At 40.1% G+C, this 21129-nt stretch overlaps 1 protein-coding gene across 4 annotated transcripts in view; it reads left to right on the top strand.

The window, feature by feature from the left end:
- Window positions 1–21129, top strand: part of LOC125339644 (histone PARylation factor 1) — a 30968-nt gene that overhangs the window by 2455 nt on the left and 7384 nt on the right. For all 4 annotated transcript variants that reach the window (XM_048330870.1, XM_048330871.1, XM_048330869.1 and 1 more), the window contains exons 2-7: window positions 810–969; window positions 2627–2816; window positions 4708–4806; window positions 6993–7143; window positions 17181–17268; window positions 19016–19188. In XM_048330870.1, the coding sequence (XP_048186827.1) occupies window positions 810–969; window positions 2627–2816; window positions 4708–4806; window positions 6993–7143; window positions 17181–17268; window positions 19016–19188 (861 nt within the window). The remainder of the gene's footprint in view (window positions 1–809; window positions 970–2626; window positions 2817–4707; window positions 4807–6992; window positions 7144–17180; window positions 17269–19015; window positions 19189–21129) is intronic.

The following is a 21129-nucleotide window of genomic DNA, read 5'->3' as shown; positions in this document are numbered from 1 at the left end:
TTACCATCTGATTCATAAATTAATTTTGTAGACTTTGTTCCCTAATGTTGCATCAGGTAAACGAGTCTATAAGATAAGTGAAAGAACGTGAGAAACATCTAGGTCAGAATTCTCAAGTTTAGCTCTTGACATTTAGGCCAGTTAATCCTGTTGAGGGGACCTGTCCTGTACATTTTAGAATGGTGGGCAGCATCTCTGGTTTCTACCCCACTGGATTCCCCTAGCACTCCTTTCTCCAAAGTCCATACCAGGTCCAGGCATTGTTAAATATCTTGGGGGGGTTGGGAGTGGAAGATAGATTTCTCCCCTGGTTAGGAATACTGAAGAAATGAACTAGGTTCCCTATAAGAAAAAGAGATGACTATTTAGAAAATTAAAAATAGGTAGCCTCTGAATTATGTATATCATCCTTTACAGAAATGTGTTAGATAGCTAGTAGCATTATATAACATAGCACAATTATATAACAGACATGTTAGAAATTACTTACATCCCTCCTGTTCAAAGGGGATATAGAATGCTTGGTAGAGTACTTGCCTAGTGTGTTCAAGGATCTAGACTTAATCTCAAACCCTGTAAAAATAAAAGAACAATAACTTGGGCCTATACTGCATCTATAATCTTAGCTACTCAGAGTAGAGGGAAGAGAATCTTGAGTTTGAAGCCAGCTGATGCATTAATTCTGTTTAGAGTGTTTAAAACATGCACACAGTTTATAAAGATGGGTGAAGAAAAATGAGCAATATAGCTATGCAAAGTGCTACTGAAATTACTTTTGGAGACTTAAAGTTGTGTATGCTAATTTTCAGTGTGAAAAGACAGTTGATGTGAAGAAGAGTAAATCTTGTAAAGCTGACATCTCCAGTGATCTTCGAAGAGAAATAGAGAATCATTACAAGCTTTCTCTACCTGAAGATTTCTATCATTTCTGGAAGTTCTGTGAAGAACTTGATCCTGAAAACCCAGCTGGTAAGTTGCTCCATAGTGATGGAGCTATCTCTACAAATAGAACAGACAGGAAACTAGAACAAGGATAAAAATAATTCATAATTGTTTCTGAAGTTAAAAAAAGTTAATATTCCACTAGCAGCTATTGTATTGGCAGTAGCATATGATTTCATGAATTCCATTCTTTGATAGGAGAAAATATAAGTGGGAACAAAGAGGAGGGCAAAAATGCAAATCATAAAATATCCTGGGGCTTGGAATATGGCCTAGTGGCAAGAGTGCTTGCCTGGTATACATGAAGCCCTGGGCCCAATTCCCCAGCATCACATATATAGAAAACAGCCAGAAGTGGCACTGTGGCTCAAGTGGCAGAATGCTATCCTTGAGCAAAAAGAAGCCAGAGACAGTGCTCAGGCCTTGAGTGCAAGCCCCAGGACCGGCAAAAACAAAACAAAAACATTCTGATGTGGGGTTGGGAATGTATTGTAGTGGTAGAGCATTTGCCACCCTCGCATGTACAGAATCCTGGATTTGATCCTCAGCACAACAAAAAAACTGGGAGGGGAGAAAAATCTTTTAAAATATGCATTTATACCTTTCATAGTATGGGAAAGTATGAAGTTACTGCTGAATGCTGTTTATTAACTTGTTATCTTTGGTAAATGAGATGAAGAGTTCTAGTTTTCTTGTTTCTTTAAAACTTAGTATGAGGGGCTGGGAATATGGCCTAGTGGCAAGAATGCTTGCCTCATACACATGAAGCCCTGGGTTCAATTCCTCAACACCACGTATATAGAAAATGGCCAGAAGTGGCGCTGTGGCTCAAGTGACAGAGTGCTAGCCTTGAGCAAAAAGAAGCCAGGGACAGTGCTCAGGCCCTGAGTTCAAGGACTGTGTTGCTTTAATCCTTAAGCTAAGCTGAACTGTTCCTTTCCCATCTCTGATGTATGTCCATGCCTTTATTCATATTTTACTTTGTCAAAGAATTTTCCTGCTTTCTCCATCTGTACCTCCTAATACAACTGGATCCTGCCTGCCTCAGGGGACCAGGATTTCTTCCCTCTTAAGAGAAACATCGAGGACACATCTAAGGCTACAAGTTGTACATTTGCATAGGCATGACTTTAAGGCTTTATTTGGCACTGTACCTCTGTAATCTGTATTTGGAGAAAGATGGGTTTTTCAATGGGAAGAAGCTGACCAGAATCCAGGGAATCTGGACTAATAATTAGCCGAGGAACAGAGAATGGAAAGGAATTTTTCTTCTTATTTTTTTAAATCTATACTGTGTGTTATCTTTGTTGTCTCTCCCTTACTCTATACTTGTAGATGACAGCATTGTCATATGGAGGCAGAAGTGCTTGTGGCTTTCTTATCACTATAAGAATGCAAAACAGGCTTGCTTTAGCAAAAATAAGGAATGAGATGAAGTGAGTGAAGTGAAGTTTGAAGTGTGAAACTGGTAAACTTCAGAGGAAATCCTAAATGTAATCCATATGTATAATACTCTGATTTTTTTCTTCCATTTAGAGTATTGATAACATCTTCTCAAAGACTTTATATTTTTCAATTTTACAAGCTTGTTTTTTAAGATAATTCTGTGTTTACAAATGAAAAGTTACTATTTTCTATTTGTTTACAGAAAGTGTTTCCTGAATAAACTTAACTTTCTTTATAGATTCACTTTCCACAAGCCTTGGACTTCGATTAGTGGGTCCTTATGATATCCTTGCTGGAAAACATAAAACCAAGAAAAAATCCACAAGCTTAAATTTTAATCTTCACTGGAGGTTTTACTATGATCCTCCTGAGTTTCAGACCATTATCATTGGAGATAATAAAACTCAGTACCACATGGGATATTTCAGGTAAAGAATCTTCTCTAAAATACTGCCTACTAGTGAGTGTATGTAGAATCTACCACCCAAGGTAAAAGCCCATTTTTCCCTTACTGCAAAATACATGAGCCATCTATTATTCTTGCTATTGTTACTTTTAAAGTACTCTAGGATGGTGAACTTTTTTGGTTGAATATTATTGTTCTAGTATTAGTATTACCAGTTATTGTTTAATGTTTTCCCCCTTTTATGTTCAAAAGAGCTCCTTTAGCTGGAGAAATAGTTTAGAGCAGCTGGTGTAAGGGGGTTATTTTGAAACAGTGTTTAACTATATGTTAAATCTTGATGTTGATCTCAAACTCCTAGATTCCAGCTGTCTTCTATCTCAGCTTTGTCCAGTAGCTTAGAACGGCCCTTTTTACTTCAATAATTCATGTGCTTCCAGGTATCAGAATGGCAGCTGGTAATTAAGAGTGAGCTGTCACAAACTTTATAAGTTTCTCATAAGCTAGTAAAATTCTCATAAGCTAGTAAAATTCTCTTTAAGGGTCAGCATTGGAGGGTAAGCTCTGGAACCAGAAAGAATGTTCCTACCCTTTATTATCTTGGTGACCCTATGTCAGTCATTAGTGACTATGACTCTGTGATTCAGTTTCCTCTTCTGAAACAATGGGGATAATAAGTGTACATACCTGATAGAAATATTAGGAGAGCCAAATTAATACCTAGAGATGCTTACAATGGTAAGAAATAGAAATATTGTAAAAAGATCTGTCCACTCGCACTACTAGTGGTGCTTTAGGTAAAAGCTAAATTTAAGACAATGGAGGGGAAGGTGGAATGTACCCCGGAAGTATAAGACTGTTCCTGGGGCCAAGAATTGGGTTACTGTATTCTGCTTCTGACTTTGACATTAACTTACTAGAACCTTCAGAGTAGCTTAACTGCTCTGTAACTGGTTTTTTTTGTTTCTAAAATACAAGGATTTGGTTATATCCATCACTAAAATTGGTAGTCCTTTGCCCTATTTATCTTTTATTTTTCCATCATTTTTATTTTTGGTTTCCTTTCTTTCAGACTCTAAAATGAAGGTGATTAGTGATTGTAGTTTTCTCTACTTCCTTTAAAGGGCAGTCTGTGTTCTTTCTTTGAATTTGGACTAATAATAGATATTAAAAATCTTTTTTTTGCAATTTTTTTATTAATTGAACATAATTTTTTTTACAAGGTGTTGTGCAAAAAGGGTACAGTTACATAGTAGGGCAGTGTGTACATTTCTTGTGATATCTTACGACCTGTTTTTCTATCCCTTGTCTAGGTCAGGTGGACATATATGTAATATACAATGTATCAAGAACATATACAGTATTCACAGACTTGGTCTCTACTGTCTCTCCGTCTCCCTTTGTTAACAGTCATATATCAGGGAGATCATGCCCCTTTGTTTTCTGTGTTCTAGGCTTGTCTCACTCAACATTATTTGTTCGAGTTCTGACCATTTCCCTGCGAATAACAATATTTCACCATTCCTAATCGCTATGTAGTATTCCATTGTGTATAAGTACCATATTTTTTGGATCCATTCGTCTGTGGAGGGGCATCTGGGTTGTTTCCATATTTTGTCTATTGTGAATTGTGCCACGATAAACATGGAAGTACAAATGTCTTTTTGGTATCTTGGGTTTTGCTGTTTAGGATAGATGCCTAGGAGTGGTATGGCTGGGTCATAGGGTAGTAAAAATCTTAATTTCAGGTTCTCTTCTATGAATAAGATTTGTCATATAGATTCATAAGAAACTTGAAGCTTAAGTATAGCAAATTTGTTTCAGTTTTTTATAGGTGTAAATGATCATCTATAGAAGCAATATAATTTATAAATATAATGTAAATTATGAAATATTTTTAATATCTTTTGTTAAAGGGATTCTCCTGATGAGCTTCCTGTATATGTTGGTACAAATGAAGCAAAGAAGAACTGTGTAATTGTTCAAAGTGGAGATAATTTGTTTGCTGCAGTCAAGTAAGAAAATATTTTATTTTGATTTTCCTCTGTTTAATTAAACATCGGTCCATATGTTACAGTAGTACATTACAGAAGAGAATTGGGATTAAACCAAGGTTGCAGATTTCTAGAGATTATTTCCATGGCTTTTATGTAGTTTTTTTATGTACTTCTGTTTTGCTGTTCTCCATGAAAATATACTTTTATAAATTGTTATTTTATGTAATAGAATATTGTTTAACTTGGGGTTGGAAGTCTATTGCAGTATTAGAGTGTTTGCCTTCCATATGCAATTGCCTGGATTCAATCCAAAGTATGGCAGAAAGTAAGTAACGTTACTTTCAATTTGTACTTTGCACCTTACCTTAAAAACATGATGAAGCGAAGTGTTAGAGATTAGGTTTGAAGCTGAGAGATAGTCATGATAATGAAATGAAGGTGATGCAGGAACTTCATGACTATACAAGACTTTGCTAGAAAGAATGCCAAGGAGAATGTTGTAGGCAAGGGAATGGTCCCTTTCCATATGTATTAATGATTGCAAGTGGGGCTGGGGATATGGCCTAGTGTCAAGAGAGCTTGCCTCGTATACATGAGGCCCTGGGTTCGATTCCCCAGCTCCACATATACAGAAAACGGCCAGAAGTGGCTCTGTGGCTCAAGTGGCAGAGTGCTAGCCTTGAGCAAAAGGAAGCCAGGGACAGTGCTCAGGCCCTGAGTCCAAGGCCCAGGACTGGCCAAAAAAAATAAAGATTGCAAGTAAGTGTCAGAGTAGTTGAACACCCTATATGCAGAGAGTTGAGAACATCAGTTCACACTTGACATCATTAAATTTGCATTTTTATGGTTAATGTGGTTTTGGTGGTTTGGTTTTCTGTGGTGCCTCAGTGCACCCTTGCTAGTGCATTGAGCTTGGGAAAGTTGAGTATCTTTGTGTCTCATATTCTGATCTGTGAAAAGGACTGAAGACTCACACTAGAAATGTATCAATGTTCTAAGCCGATTATAGTATTCAGCCAGTGGTACAGTGAGTACTATAAACCTGCAGATGTAGATAGCAGATACAAATGAGTTTCTGCCTGAGGTCTGGAGCTGAGTGCAGAGGAAAGAGTTTTCCAGTTGTTTTTTACTCTTCACTTATCGTACTACCGGCAAAAATCTCAATGCATTTTTTTTTTTTTTTTTGCCAGTCCTGGGCCTTGGACTCAGGGCCTGAGCACTGTCCCTGGCTTCTTCCCGCTCAAGGCTAGCACTCTGCCACTTGAGCCACAGCACCGCTTCTGGCCGTTTTCTGTATATGTGGTGCTGGGGAATCGAACCTAGGGCCTCGTGTATCCGAGGCAGGCACTCTTGCCGCTAGGCTATATCCCCAGCCCTCAATGCATTTTTGATAAATAAAAATTATTTCTTAACTGGCAGTAATATATTTGATTTACCGTCTTTTACAATTTCTTTTGAGTATGCTTTTATATAAGCTTATAAAACAGCATCATTTTTCTACTCTATTTTTAAAGTAAGCACAAATTTGAAGTTAACATTTTAAAATCAATTAAATATCTAATGTTTTTTGACTCTTTTAAAAAAAAACCTTTTGATATCTATATACTGTCTTTCCCTTTTATTCCAGACTTCTCCAAAATGATCTTAATATTCAAGCAGTGAATATTAATATTCAAACTAAAAGTTGACTTAATCTCAGCTTCTTTTTTTTTTTTTTTTTTTTTTTTGCTGGTCCTGGGGTTTGAACTCAGGGCCTGGGCACTGTCTCTGAGCCTTTTTGTGCTCAAAGCTAGCTCTACTACTTGAGCCACAGCACCACTTCGAGCTTTTTCTGAGTAGTTTATTGGAGATAAGAATCTCACAGACTTTATAGGCTGGCTTTGAACTGAGTTCCTCAGATCTTAGCCTCCTGAGTAGCTAGGATTACAGGAGAGAGCCACGGCACCTGGCTAATCTCAGCTTTAAAATGGTTCTTACTGCAATGTCTATAGTAAATATACAATACAAACTCAAATCATTTTCTATTTCTGACTGGCAGCTTTTTATTAATACTACTTTTCTTTTGATGAAACCTGATAGAAATTTTGAGAGAACCATTGGTGATTATTTTGTTGACTTTCTTACTTGAATTTGACATTTTTATCTTAGTTCCTTTAACTTCTGTGTATAGTGGCCAGCAATATAATGAGGCTTTTACTTTTCAGATTATTTTTGATGAAAAAACTTAAAGAAGTAACAGATAAAAAGAAAACCAGCCTCTTGAAAAGCATAGATGAAAAACTCACAGAAGCAGCCAGAAAACTGGGATATTCACTGGAACAGAGAACCATGAAGATGAAACAGAGAGACAAAAAAGTATGATTTCATGCTATATAGTCTGACTTTTGTGCTACTTAGCAGATCTTCTCCTGATTTCTCCTTTATCCTCCTGTAGTCCTGGCTCACAGATTGCTGGATGCCATTCCTCAGGGAAGTGGAGGCCGGTCAGGGAATAGCCAACATGTGAATCTCCTGGAAGAGTAGGGGTCTGAGGGCTCCTCCTATAAGTTGTGTGAAAGTTGTCCCAGAACTAGGGAAATCACAGGAGTGGTTGCATAACTCATCAGTGCTCTTACTACTGTTTCATTCGATCATTTTATAAGGCTGAGTGAAATTTACTTAAATTTCTTTTTTTGTTTTTATTCTTAAGGCTTGAAATCAGGGCCTGGGCACTACCCCTGAGCATTTTTGCTCAAGGCTAGTTTAGGACTCTACCGCTTGAGACACAGCTTCACTTCCAGTTTTCAGGTGGTTAGCTGGAGATAGTCTCATGGCCTTTCCTGCCAGGCTGACTTTGACCTGTGAACCTCAGATCTCAGTCTTCTGAGCAGCTAAATTACAGGTGTGAGGGGCTGGGAATGTGGCTTAGTGGTAGAGTGCTTGACTAGCATGCATGAAGCCCTGAGTTTGATTCCTCAGCACCACATAAACAGAAAAAGCAGGAAGTGGCACTGTGACTCAAGCGGTAGAATGCTAGCCTTGAGCCAGGGACAGTGCTTAGGCCCAGGACTGGCAAAAACAAAAAAAAGAATTATAGGTGTGAGCTACCTGGCTTTCATTTTTTTTTTTTGTAATTTATTTATTAATTAAAGAAAAGTTTTTTTTTGACAAGGTGTTGTGCCAAAAGGGTACAGTTACATAGTAGGGCAGTGTGTACATTACTTGTGATATCTTACATCTTGTTTTTCTTTCCCATCCCTAGGTCAGTAGACATATATACAATATACAATGTACCAAAAACATATACAATAGCCATGTGGCCTACGCCAAAGAAAATTCGCCTAGGACTTTAAATGTAATATCGATATTAGACAATATGTCGAAAATAGACTTATATGAACGTACATACATAGCTTTTGAGCTATTATGATCCACTGAGAGGTCAATTTTTGACCTTTATATGTTGAGTAGTTGTTTGGTTTTAGTTATATAGTGTAGGGTCGCTGACCCACACCTGTGGGAAATACCATTTGACAAGAAGTTTTTTGTTTCACAGACCTGGTCTCTACTGTCTCCCCCTCCCCCCACCTTAACAGTCATATATCAGGGAGATCATGCCTCTTTGTTTCCTGTGTTCTAGGCTTGTCTCGCTCATCATTATTTGTTCAACTTCTGACCATTTCCCTGCGAATGCCAATATTTCACCATTTCTAATCGCTATGTAGTATTCCATTGTGTACCATATTTTTTGGATCCATTCGTCTGTGAAGGGGCATCTGGGTTGTTTCCATATTTTGGCTATTGTGAATTGTGCAGCGATAAACATGGAAGTGCAGATGTCTTTTTGATATCTTGGGACCTATTGTTCAGGATAGATGCCTAGGAGTGGTATGGCTGAGTCATAGGGTAGGTCTATGTTGAGCTTTTTGAGAAACCTCCATACTGTTCTCCAGAGTGGTTGTACTAATTTGCACTCCCACCAACAATGGAGAAGGGTTGCTCTTTCCCCGCACCCCCTCCAGGATTTGTTGTTGCCTGAGTTCAGAGTATAGGCCATTCTAACTGGAGTGAGGTGGTATCTCAGGGTTGTTTTTATTTGCATTTCCTTTACTGCCAGGGATGTTGAACATTTCCTCATATGTTTCTTTGCCATTTTTATCTCTTCTCTTGTGAAGTCTCTCTTTAGCTCCTTTGCCCATTTCCTAATTAGTTTATTGGGCTTGGAGGGGCTTAGTTTTTTGAGTTCTCTGTAGATGACAGATAGGCCTTTGTCTGTTGCTGTGCTGGTAAAGATCCTTTCCCATATGGTTGGCTGTCTTTCTATTTTGGTGGCTATGTCCTTAGCTGTGCAGAAACTTTTTAATTTGTAGTAGTCCCATTTGTCGAGTCTCTCCCCTATTTGTTGTGCCCCTGGGACTCTATTCAGGAAGTTCCTTCCTGTGCCTTTAAGTTCTAGCGTCTTTCCTGCTCTATCCTTCAGTAGTTTCAAGGATTCAGGCCTTATATTGAGGTCCTTGATCCATTTTGAGTTGATCTTGGTGCATGGTGATAGGCTTGGGTCTACTTCGAGTTTTCTGCATATGGCTGCCCAGTTCTCCCAACACCAGTAGTTGAAGAGGCTTTGTTTATTCCATTGTATGTCTTTAGCTCCTTTGTCGAATATCAGCTGACTGTAAGAGTGAAGTTTTATTTCTGGGTCTTCAATTCTATTCCACTGGTCTTCAGGTCTGTTTTTATACCAATACCAGGCTGTTTTTGTTATGATGGCTCTATAGTAGAGCTTGAAGTCTGGTATTGTGATACCTCCTGCACTGCTTTTTTTTGCCTAGAATTGCTTTGGCTATTCTAGGTCTTTTGCTGTTACATATGAATTTATAGGTTGCTTTCTCTATTTCAGTGAAGAATGCAGCTGCGATTTTGATGGGGATTGCATTGAATTTGTATAACTATTTGGCCAATATGGCCATCTTCACTATATTGATTCTGCCTACCCATGAGCATGGGAGGTCTTTCCATCTCCTTGTGTCTTCTTTGATTTCCCTTATTAGATTTTTATAGTTCTCATTAAATAGGTCCATCACGTCTTTGGTTATATTGATCCCTAGGTACTTTATTCTTTTTTTTTTGGCTACTGTAAATGGAATTATTTCCATAATTTCCTTTACGGCTTGTACATTGCTGGTGTACAGAAAAGCTGCTGACTTTTGTGGATTGATTTTGTATCCTGCTACTTTGCCAAAATGGCTTATTAGGTCTAGGAGTTTGGGGACTGAGTTTTTTCGGTCCTTCAGATATAAGATCATGTTATCTGCGAATAGGGATAGCTTGATTTCTTCCTTGGATGTTGTATTTTGTCAAAGGCTTTTTGGGCATCGGCTGAGATAACAATGTGATTCTTGATTTTAGTTCTGTTGATGTGGTGGATTACATTGATTGATTTATGGATGTTGAACCATCCTTGTGACTGTGGGATGAAGCCTACTTGGTCATGATGTATAATTTTCTTGATCAGTTTCTGGATCCTGTTAGCTAATATTTTATTGAGGAGCTTTGCGTCTGTGTTCATTAGTGATATTGGTCTGTAGTTCTCTTTTTTTGTTGGGTCTTTGCCTGGTTTGGGGATGAGTATAATATTAGCTTCATAGAATGAGTTTGGGATTTCTCCCTCTTTTTCTATTTCACGGAAGAGTTTGAGGAGTATTGGTATTAGCTCCTCACTAAAGGTTTTATAGAATTCGTTGGTGAATCCATCTGGGCCTGGGCTTTTCTTTGTTCGGAGGCTCTTGATTACCTCCTGTATTTCACTGTAAGTTATTGGTTTATTTAGTTGATTTATTTCTTCTCAGTTCAGTTTGGGGAGTTTATACTTCTCTAAGAATCGATCCATTTCTGTAAAATTATTGTTTGTTAGTGAGTAGAGGTTCTGGAAATAGTTCCTTATGATTGTTTGAATATTGTATTTGTTGTAATTTTTCCAGTGGAGTCCCTGATTTTACATATATGAGTCTCTTCTTTTTTTGTAAGTCTTGCGAGGGGTCTGTCGATTTTATTTATTTTCTCAGAGAACCAGCTTTTAGTCTTATTTATTTGTTGAATGCTCTTTCTGTTTTCAATCAGATTTATCTCTTTGTGATCTCTCTCCTAGTCATTTTGGATTCTATCATTTCTTGTTTCTCCAGTTGTTTTAGTTTCATCGTGAGGTTATTTACCTGCTGTGCTTCCATTCTTTTAATGTGAGCGCTGAGGGCAATGATCTTGCCCCTCAGTACTGCTTTAGCTGTATCCCATAGGTTCCTTTGTGATGTATTTTCATTGTCATTGTGGCTTATGAATTTGTTAATTTCATCTTTAATTTGGTCTGTGGCCCAAGTGTTAGATAACAGTGAGGGGCTTAGCCTCCCAAGAATGTGTATAGCCTCTGTGGTAACCGTTGTTATTGAGGGTTACCTTTATTCCACTGTGGTCAGATATAATACATGGGATGACGTCGATACTTTTGTATTTGCTGAGGTTCTTTGTGTGGGCTATGACATGGTCTATTTTGGAGTATGATCCATGGGCTGCTGAGAAGGTTTATTGGGTCTCTGTAGGGTGAAAGATTCTGTATAGATCTGTCAGATCCATTTGGGATATGGTGTTACTTAGGTCCTCAACTCCCTTGCTAATCCTCTGGGTGTTGGCTCTGTCTCTTGGTGAGAGTGGGGTATTAAAGTCACCCACTATGATTGTGTTTGGGTCTATCTTATTCTGTATTTCTGTGAGAATTTGCTTGACATATGTAGGGCCTCTTTTGTTCGGTGAGTATACATTTATCACCGTGATGTCTTGGTTCTGGATTTTTCCTTGTATTAAAATGTAGTGTCCTTCTTTGTCTTTTTGAGTTGATTTTAATGAGAAGTCCAGCTTGTCTGAGATCAGGATGGCTATACCTGCCATTTTGGTACGTGCATTTGCTTGGAAGATCTTGGCTCCATCCTTTCATTTGGAGCCTGTTTTTATCATTTGCTGTAAGATGGGTCTCTTGTAGACAACAGATGCCCACTTTTTGTTTGCGGATCCACTCTGCCAGTCTGCTTCTCTTTATCGGAGAGTTGATACCATTTATATTCAAAGAGATTAAGGATAAGAGTGTTTTTTCCCCTTCCATTTTCCTGTTAGGCTGTTTTTCCTCTGTATTTTTTTTTCTTTGTCTGTAGTGAGCTGTTCTTTCTGTTGGGTTCTGGCTATTGTAGTTTTTTTTTTTTCCCTTGTCTTTAGTGAGCTGTTCTTTCTGTTGGGTTCTGGCTATTATAGTTCCTTTCTGTTTCTGTCTGTGTGTCCTGATTTCTGTTGGGTGGGGTTCCCTCTTAGAATTCGCTGTAGGGGTGGTTTTTTATTCACATACTCCTTTAGATCCTCTTTGCTACGGAAAGATCTGGTTTTTCCCTCGAATATGAACTCTAGCTTCACTGGATATTTTATTCTGGGTTGGCAGTTGTTGGCCTGTAGGACTTGGATGGTGTTCTTCCATTCTCTTCATGCGTGGTAGGTTTGTGTGGAGAGGTCTGCCGTTATTCGGATTCTTTTCCCATTGTAATAAATTTCTTTCTTCGCTTTGGCTGCATTCAAAATTTGCTCTTTATTCTTGAGATCTGTAGTCTTGATTATTATGTGCCTGGGCAAGGATTTTCTAGGGTCTGGTCTGCCAGGCGTCCTATAGGCTTCAGTTACCTGGGGAAGTTTTCTGCAATCACTTTATTGAAATATGTTGAAGCCCTCTGCTCTGGCATTTGGCTCCTTCTTCTATTCCAATTATGCACAGATTATATCTCTTGTCTTTGTCCACCAGCTCCTGGATTAGTCTGCCCTGGAGCTTTACCGTTTCTTGGAGTGTGATAATTTTCTGGTCCTTGTCAGCTGCATCATCGTCCAAAAGAGAGATTCTGGCTTCAATATGGTCAATTCTTTGTGCTGTGGATTCAAGTGTGGAGTTTATGGATGTCAGGGAGCTATTTATGGTTGCCAGATCAGCTCTGATTGTGGAAATTTCTTCCTTTAAAGAGTTGTATTTTAAATCTATTTTTTTCGTGCATTTCGCATCTCAGGATGTGAAGGTCTTCTTTAATGGAGGTTTGCACTGCATCCATTTTTTTCTTCCATTTCTTTCTTGGTTTCCTGAAGGTCCTTCAAGACTTCCATTCTAAACTCCTGGAATTGTTTTGTGATTTCGTTCCTGAGGCTTTCCATCATTTCTGCTATCGTAGCCTCAGTTGCTTTTTTATTCTCCATCTCCTCTTTGGTCATACTGCTTTTTGGAGCTGGCGAGTTGGCTTGCCCTTTCATGTACTTTGCAATATTTTTTTGTGATTTGCGCATCTGGGAGTCTGTAGGTGGTTTCCTTGGGTTGGCTTTGTGCTGGTTCCCACTGGTCCATCAGTGGGAGCCTTGTGTCCTGGTGTCCTGGCTCTGGGTTTGAGTTTGGCTGTTGAACCTTATTGCCCAATGAATGAGCGTGACCGTCTCAGTTGTTGCTGGGGTGGTCACCCTCACTGCACTTGGCGGTGGGTAGGTTCTGTGTCTTTCTCTGCGTGACAGTGTCCTGCCGCTGTGTTGTGCTGACCCAAGTGTGCCCCTGGTGGGGGTTTGCTGGTCGCTGATTCAGCATGGTGTGGAGGCTTTTCTCTTCTTTGGTTCTTTTTTCCACTTGGTACCTTGGTCAGAGGAGCTCACCTCTCAGATTAAGATTTGCCGCTGAGAGGCGGTTCGCCCACCTGTGTGGGTTGCTCCGGGGCCGGTGTTGTTGAGGGGCGGCCCACCCACCTGTGCAGATTGCGCCTACCAGAGCGGGCATTGCTGCTGGGGGGCCCTGCCCACCTGTGTGAAGTGCGCCTACCAGAGCGGGCGCTGCCACTCGGGGCTCTGCCCACCTGTGCAAAGCTCCTGTGTAGGTTTGGGCAGGAGGTCCTCTTGCTGGAGGGCTAGCACGCTGGCCCACACTGGCCCTCGGGGGGCCGCATGCGTGTGCACTCCGGTGCTTCCTCCGGGGACGTGATGCCCCGAGCTGCCAGGGGGAGCTTGTACCCTCTCTGAGTCCACTGGGGGGGGGGCGGTATGCGCAAGCCCCAGCTGGGCCAAGTGTCTGGGCGCGGGTTGGTGCCCACAGACTCTGTGCCTCAGCTGCGAGGGGGGCGCGCGTTCGGGCCCAGTGAGCCTGTGACTGCTGTTCAAAAGGTCCGCGAGGACCAGGCGCCTCAGGTGGGGCTTCCAATGCCCACTGGTCCCCGGGCCCCTGTTGGGGAGGGGGCAGGGCTGGTGCAGCACGGCTCAGGCTCCTCTGCTGCCTTGGCGCTGCTCTGCCCCTGCTAGCTCCTGTGTCCTCCCAGAGTCTGTAGGGGCCCCTTGCCGCCTGACTTGTGGCGGGCTCCTTTGTTCCCTCGGGTAGGGAGGGAGCTCTAGCTTCTTTGTAGGTTTTGGGTCTCTGCTAGAGCTGGTCTCCCATGGTGGGGGGGGGGGGATAAAGGGGAACTTACTGGTCCTAGGTTGTGTGAGCATCCCGCACCGCCGTGGGCTTTTCGGGGCTGTGGTGCTGGGGTGCGGCGGTCGGTCGTTTGATGGTGGTGGCCCCAGCTTGCCCCGGCTCTCCCCGTCTGCACCTCCCGGTTCCCCTGCTGATCCCGGCCGTCCGGTCCCGCAACTCCCGTGTCTCTGTGGTCTGCACTCAGTTCTGGGGTCTGTGGAGCTCCTGCCGTCTGGACTCTGTGTTCCTGCCGTGACTTTTTGGCAGCTGGTTTGCTGGCGCCGGGTCCCCTTTCCCAGCCTGGCCCTGTTCGGGCCAGGGTCGACGGGAGGGGAGGGTACACTGGAGATTTTCTGGCTCCATGCAGGTTATAGGCTCTTCTTTTTTTGTTCTTTTTCGTTTCCTGAGTTCCTCTGTTGCTTCTGGTTGTTGGGTTTGCTGGATTCTTGATGGGGTGTTGGGTGCTGGAATTCCCAGCTCACTATTCAGTTGGAGCGAGTTGGGGTGCCTCCCTACTGTGGCGGCGCCATCTTCCATCCCCCAGAAGCCCACCTGGCTTTTAAACATCTTTTCTTAATGGCTGATGTTTCTTGATTTAGTACAAGATGTTTGGGGCAAGGATAGTCTTGTAGAAATATACTTTCGAGTATATGTTTAAGACCTTAAACCTAATTCCCTTTTGAGAGACTGCATTTTAGCATTGCTTTTCTCCAGTAAATGTGTATACGCAGTTCTTCCCTTTTTCCTCATTGATCTCTTTGCATTTCCTTTAACATTTTTTTATGAAAGCAATGTGAAGAGATGTTTTGTAAAGGAGCAAGTACTTTTGGGTTTAGAATCATCTTGTTTTTTCAGTTATAAATTTCAGAGTAAGCTAACAGGTAAATTGGAGAGTTCTGCTTTGGTAGAAATGTAATATACCCTTTTTTTTTTTGCCAGTCCTGAGGCTTGGACTCAGGGCCCGAACACTATCCCTGGCTTCTTTTTGCCACTTGTGCCACAGCGCCACTTCTGGCCTTTTCTATTTATGTGGTGCTGAGGAATCGAACCCAGAGCTTCATGTATATGAGGCAAGCACTCTTGCCACTAGGGCATATTCCCAGCCCCGATATACCCATTTTTAATACAAGAGTACTGTTTGACATATTTGGTGTCAGTGTTTTTATAGACAATACCTAATAAGACTTTGGAATTCAGAGTGTTTATTACATAGTTACCACATTTAACCCCTACAGTATATCTGCAGATTTGGAATTACCTTGTTTTACTGATAAGTAAATTGAGGTTTATGAGGGCTTTGTGCTTTGTCTAGACTCATGAGGGACCAGTGTGAGAACTAACTCTGCACCTCCCATATTTAGCATCCCTTCCATATTAGGTATATGCCTACCTTCACTTTCCAATACATTTGTTCATTTTCTACAAATGAACTTTGGTTAAATAATGCTGTAAAATGAACCTTAATTCTTTTCATCCATTTCTGAGCCATGCCTTAGTAACTCATCCACCCTATAGAGGGATTTCCTAAGTTCTTAATCCTAACTCCTCATCATGAAGATTCTGATAATTTGCTAACAACTGGTACTTTTTTAAAAGAACAATTATCATACAGTTAATCATCTGTTGAAAACACATATCATTCTTTTGTTGTATTTTATTCACCCTGAATGAGAAAGACAAGTTGGTAACTGTCTATTTTTTTCCTATCACTATTTCATGAGAGCCAGGACATTCCTTGTATTGGAAATCCTCCTGTCTCAGCCTCCTAAGTACTGGGATTACAATTACAATCTACAACTCCTGGATATTTGTAGTTTTTACTTTAAAAAATATATATTTTGTTAAGTCTTTCCAACACAGAATTATAAAATGTACTTCTATTTCTTCTAGCACTATATTTGTAGTTTTTTTTTCTTTTAATCCTAAATTCCATGCACACATTCTAGTATAGAGATATAAGACTATAAACTTGGTGCAGGTAGTTCATACCTTTAATCCTAACTACTCAGGATGCTGAAATATGAAGATTGTAGTTCAAAGCCAGCCTGAGCAGGAAAGTCTATGAGACTCTTTTTGTTGATCCTAGGGCTTGAAATCAGGGCCTGGGCACTGCCCCTAAGCATTTTTGCCTGAGACCCCCATGTTGAAAAGACTGAGGCAGGAGGATGGCAGATTGGAGGCCAACATGGGCTACATAACACAACTAGTCAGAGCTATGTACTAAGACCTTGTCTTAAAGAATGGGAAAGGGTAGAAGGAAGTGGGAGAGCGAGGGAGGGAAAGAGAAGTGGAGGAAAGAGAGGAGGAGAAGAGATGCCACTGGAGTTAAGGGATTATAAAATTGGGCACTGCAGAGCACCTCTGTCATCCCAGCCATGTGAGAAGCCTAAATAGGAGGATCACAATCTGGGCCAGCCTTGGCAAAAAGTGAGACTCTTAGAAAAGTAGAAACAAAAAGGACTGTGAGCATGGTATTGTACCTGTCTAGCAAACCCAAGGCACCCAGAGTTCAATGCCTGCTATCCGCCCCCCCCCCCCAAAAAAAGTAATTCATCTTTCTTTTTAGATTTATGTTCCTATGCTTTTTATCTAGAAGATACTTTTACCTTAGAGGAGACTACTATTCTAACTTACTTCCTGTAACAGGTGCTTAAGCACTGGGGTTCTTTCATAGCAAAACAGGGTACAGACTTCTAAATGACACACACATTTATTTCACTGTTTTATAATTTTATCTAATTTTAAAGGAAAGAAATAGTATTAAAATTTCATCCTAGAGTCCAGATTTACATTTAATAAAATACCACTGAATGTTTTGCCAGAAGCATTCGGTGTGTGTGTGTGTGTGTGTGTGTGTATTTCTCTTGGGTTCGATTTTATTTGGTCTATTCACCATAATTTAATTTTTTCCCCTTAGGTTGTTACAAAGACCTTTCATGGTGCAGGCCTGGTTGTTCCAGTAGATAAAAATGATGTTGGATACAGAGAGCTCCCTGAAACAGATGGTAATACACTTTGTATGCAAACATGTGCATATATGCCAGTGTATACATATAGGAAAGCTTCCCTTATATTGGCCATAAAGAGCAAACTCAGTCTTTGTCAAAAGTAAGTCTATTTAGATATTTAGTACATTCAGTTTTATTTGCATCTTGAGATGGGATGCACTGGCATTCAGAAAGTACTGAAAAAAATGTTGAAGGCCAAAATAGAATTTCTAGGCCACTGATTTTTTTTTTTTTTTTTAATACTGGGGATGGAACCCAGGATGTTGCACTTGCTAGGCAAGTGCTTTGCTACTGAGCTGCACCCTTAACTTCAGACTATACTTTTGCCATGGCTATACTTCTCCAGCTTAGTTTAATTTGGAAATTATTTCTTATCTTTTATATTGTTGCCTTTTTGTTTTTAATTCACAAGTGCCTGGTTTTTGTTTTGTTTTGGCAGTGGCAGGACATGAACTGAGGGCCTAGGCCAACCTCTTTTGCTCAAGGCTAGAGCTCTACCACTTTAAGCCATAGCTTTGTTTTCTGGTCGTTAATTGGCAATAACAGTCTCACAGACTTTCCTGCCTGGGCTGGATCTCAACCATGATCATTAGATCTCAGCCTCCCAAGTAGCTAGGATTTAGGCATGAGCCACCAGCACTCAGCTCTAGTTTTCATAATTTTTTAAAAAATAAAGTAGGACAGATAAACAAAAATTACCAGTAAACTTGGGTCTATTCATTTTTTTTTTTTTTTTGGCCAGTCCTGGGGCTTGGACTCAGGGCCTGAGCACTGTCCCTGGCTTCTTTTTGCTCAAGGCTAGCACTCTGCCACTTGAGCCACAGCACCACTTCTGGCCATTTTCTGTATATGTGGTGCTGGGGAATCGAACCCAGGGCCTCATGTATACGAGGCAAGCACTCTTGCCACTAGGCCATATCCCCAGCCCTCTATTCATTTTTTTTAATTCAACTCCTAATAGTCTGGTTGAGAAGTTGGCCAGCTTTCTAGACAGGACCCTATAGCAAGTGTTTTTTACTTTGTGGGCTACACACAGTATTTGCCACACATTTATGTTTTCCAACCATTTGTAAACACAAATCATTCCTTTTTTGAAGGTAGTTCAAAATGAAGTGAGCCAGGCTTGATCATAGTTTACTGATTCCTAGACTAGCATACTTGAGCAGGTCTGAAATAATGACTGCAGCTCTCAGGAAGTTAAGGCAGGAGAATCCTTAGTTCAAGGCCATTCTGGATTACATGGTGAGACTCTTTTCTCAAAAACAAAACAAAACAAAACAAAACTCTTGACTTCAATAATTACTGTGAAATACTCACACTTTGCTAACACAAACTTTTATGCTTGAATCCTAAGTAGAAAAAAATTGCAGCATGGCAGATTTGTCAGTTAGAAGAAAAAATGAGGGAAAAACCCACATAGAATCTTTTTGCCTTTTAAAATGCTTATACCTTTGCCAGGCACCAATAGCTCACACCTGTAATCCTAGTTTACTAAGGAGCCTTAGATCCTAGGATCATGGTTCAAACCCAGCCCAGTCAGGAAAGCCTATGAGACTAATCCAATTAACTTTGAGAAAAAAGAAATCTAGAAGTAGAGCTGTGGTTCAAGTGATGAGTGCTAGTCTTAGGCTAAAAAACTCAGGGACCAGTGCTCAGGCCCTGAGTTCAAGCTCCAGGACTATCAATCAATCAATCAGTGGTTATGCCCTAATTATAACGACCCCTTTATATCAATTTCTTTCAGCTGACCTTAAGAAAATTTGCAAGACAATTGTTGAGGCTGCAAATGATGAAGACAGACTAAAGGCATTTGCTCCTATTCAGGAAATGATGACCTTTGTACAGTTTGCTAATGATGAATGTGATTATGGCATGGGGCTTGAATTGGGAATGGACCTCTTTTGCTATGGTTCACATGTGAGTAAAACTGCCTCCCACCTGCTACAGCAAATGCACATACATTTCCATATACAAATGTGTGTTACATGGATACAAGTATATGGATCTATCTTCTATTTCAAAGTGTACTTTTTGAAGTGATTTTTCTAAGTAGATTGTCTAAAAATATATTTGAAATTTATCTTTTATTCTGATGAAGGTGAATAACCAAGATTATTTCCTTCAGGTTTACATTAAAGTGTATTTACCCATTAGACATATGATAGAAGTAAGTCATTTATGATGTGAATATTGAGCATGTATATGTTCCTTTTGTTTTAAAATTTGGGGTTGAATTCAGGACTTTGCACTTTGTTAGTCAAGTTCTCTGCCACTGGAGCCATAATTGGGAGTATGGCTTTCAACCTTATTTTAGTCTGTTTTCTTGCGTGGGCCAGCCTGGACTTCAGTCTTCCAACTTTATGTCACTCCATATAGCTGGGATGACAGGCATATTCCAATACGCCCAGTTTGTTTTTTAAGATGGGGGAATCACAGACCTTTTTTTTTGCCCAGGATGGCCTTGAACTCCCAAATATCTTGGATTATAAACATGACCACTGTGCCTATCCGATTCCATTTATTCTGGCCAGCCTGGGCAAAATCTATCAGACTCCATCTCCAAACTAGCAAAGGCTGAGCTGGAAGTATTTAAGTGACACAGAGCCAGTCGAGCAAGCAAAGCTAAGCAAGCACAAGGCCCTAAGCTCAAATGTTGGTATTGGCAGGGGAGGGAGGTGGAGAATTTTATATATATATATGTGTGTATGTATGATGATAGTGTATCATTATTTCCCTCATTAAATAAAGACAACAGTATGAGTCCTATAACATGCTTCTGGAGCTAGGCTGGTTTTAAAATCTTATCTTCCCCACCTGTGTAACTTTTCCAACATCTTTGTATCTATTTCTTTACCTATAAAATGTCTGCTCATGTGCACACTTGCACAATATCTCATTTAAGGTAATTTGTAACTGAGTCACAAATAGATAGAACATCTTACCCAAGTTCACAAAGGCAATTTGATCTAGACTCAGGGTCTAAATCAATAATCTCCAAACTGTGAAGTGTTTAGGAATTAGTTGGAGCTAGTTAAGTTGAAAATATGATTCTTCAGTCTGAGATGTGACACTTCGCAAGACCATGCTGAGAAGCAAGATTAATGCAGTAGCTAACTCTAGTGGGCATCAAAGTCATCAACAACCGTTGTTCCAGTATGTTTTCCCATGTTCTCTGCTTCCCATCCATGGTTTTGAGCTCTGGGTGGGTCTTGAGAATTTGCATTTCTTACAACTTAGCAGGTGATGCTTTTGGTCAGAACACATTCTGAAACCCTATTGCCCTGCCTTTCTCTGCTTGCCACATATATAGTTGTTATCAGTAAAAGATTGAAAAAAAAAAAACAACAACTTTTAACAGCCAGAATGACAGCAGTCAGGAGAGTGCCAGAAAAGATTTAGCCCACAAATAAGTAGAGGCTTTATGTGAACCAGTTAAATAGGAAACTTGTGAGAATTATAAGTATTGGAATAGATTTAAAGCACAATACTTGACGTTAAATGATGAATGGTTACTGTTACCAAAAATGTTTTATTGCCAATTACTATATACTATACATATATGCAATAGCATCGTAAAAATTATGCAATACACCTAGGGTATAACCCTCAACAGGACGTGTTTCTATGTTAGGGGAAAAATAGAAATACAGGAGAATGACGGTGACATTCAGTATTCCAAAGAATAAAGCTTAATGTCTTAACTAGTGGAAATATACTGAAGAAAAAGAAAAGATAATGAGAACATAGTTGAGGATTTTTTTTTAAGTTGATAAAATTAGAGATGAGAATTTAAATGTTTTCTTCTGGATTTCCTTCAAGGTATTTCAGTACCAACTGCCTGTCCCAAAGTCATTGTCA

This window comes from Perognathus longimembris, chromosome 21 (genome assembly GCF_023159225.1).
Source record: "Perognathus longimembris pacificus isolate PPM17 chromosome 21, ASM2315922v1, whole genome shotgun sequence".
NCBI lineage: Eukaryota > Metazoa > Chordata > Mammalia > Rodentia > Heteromyidae > Perognathus > Perognathus longimembris.
This window is presented reverse-complemented; position numbering and strand designations above follow the sequence as displayed.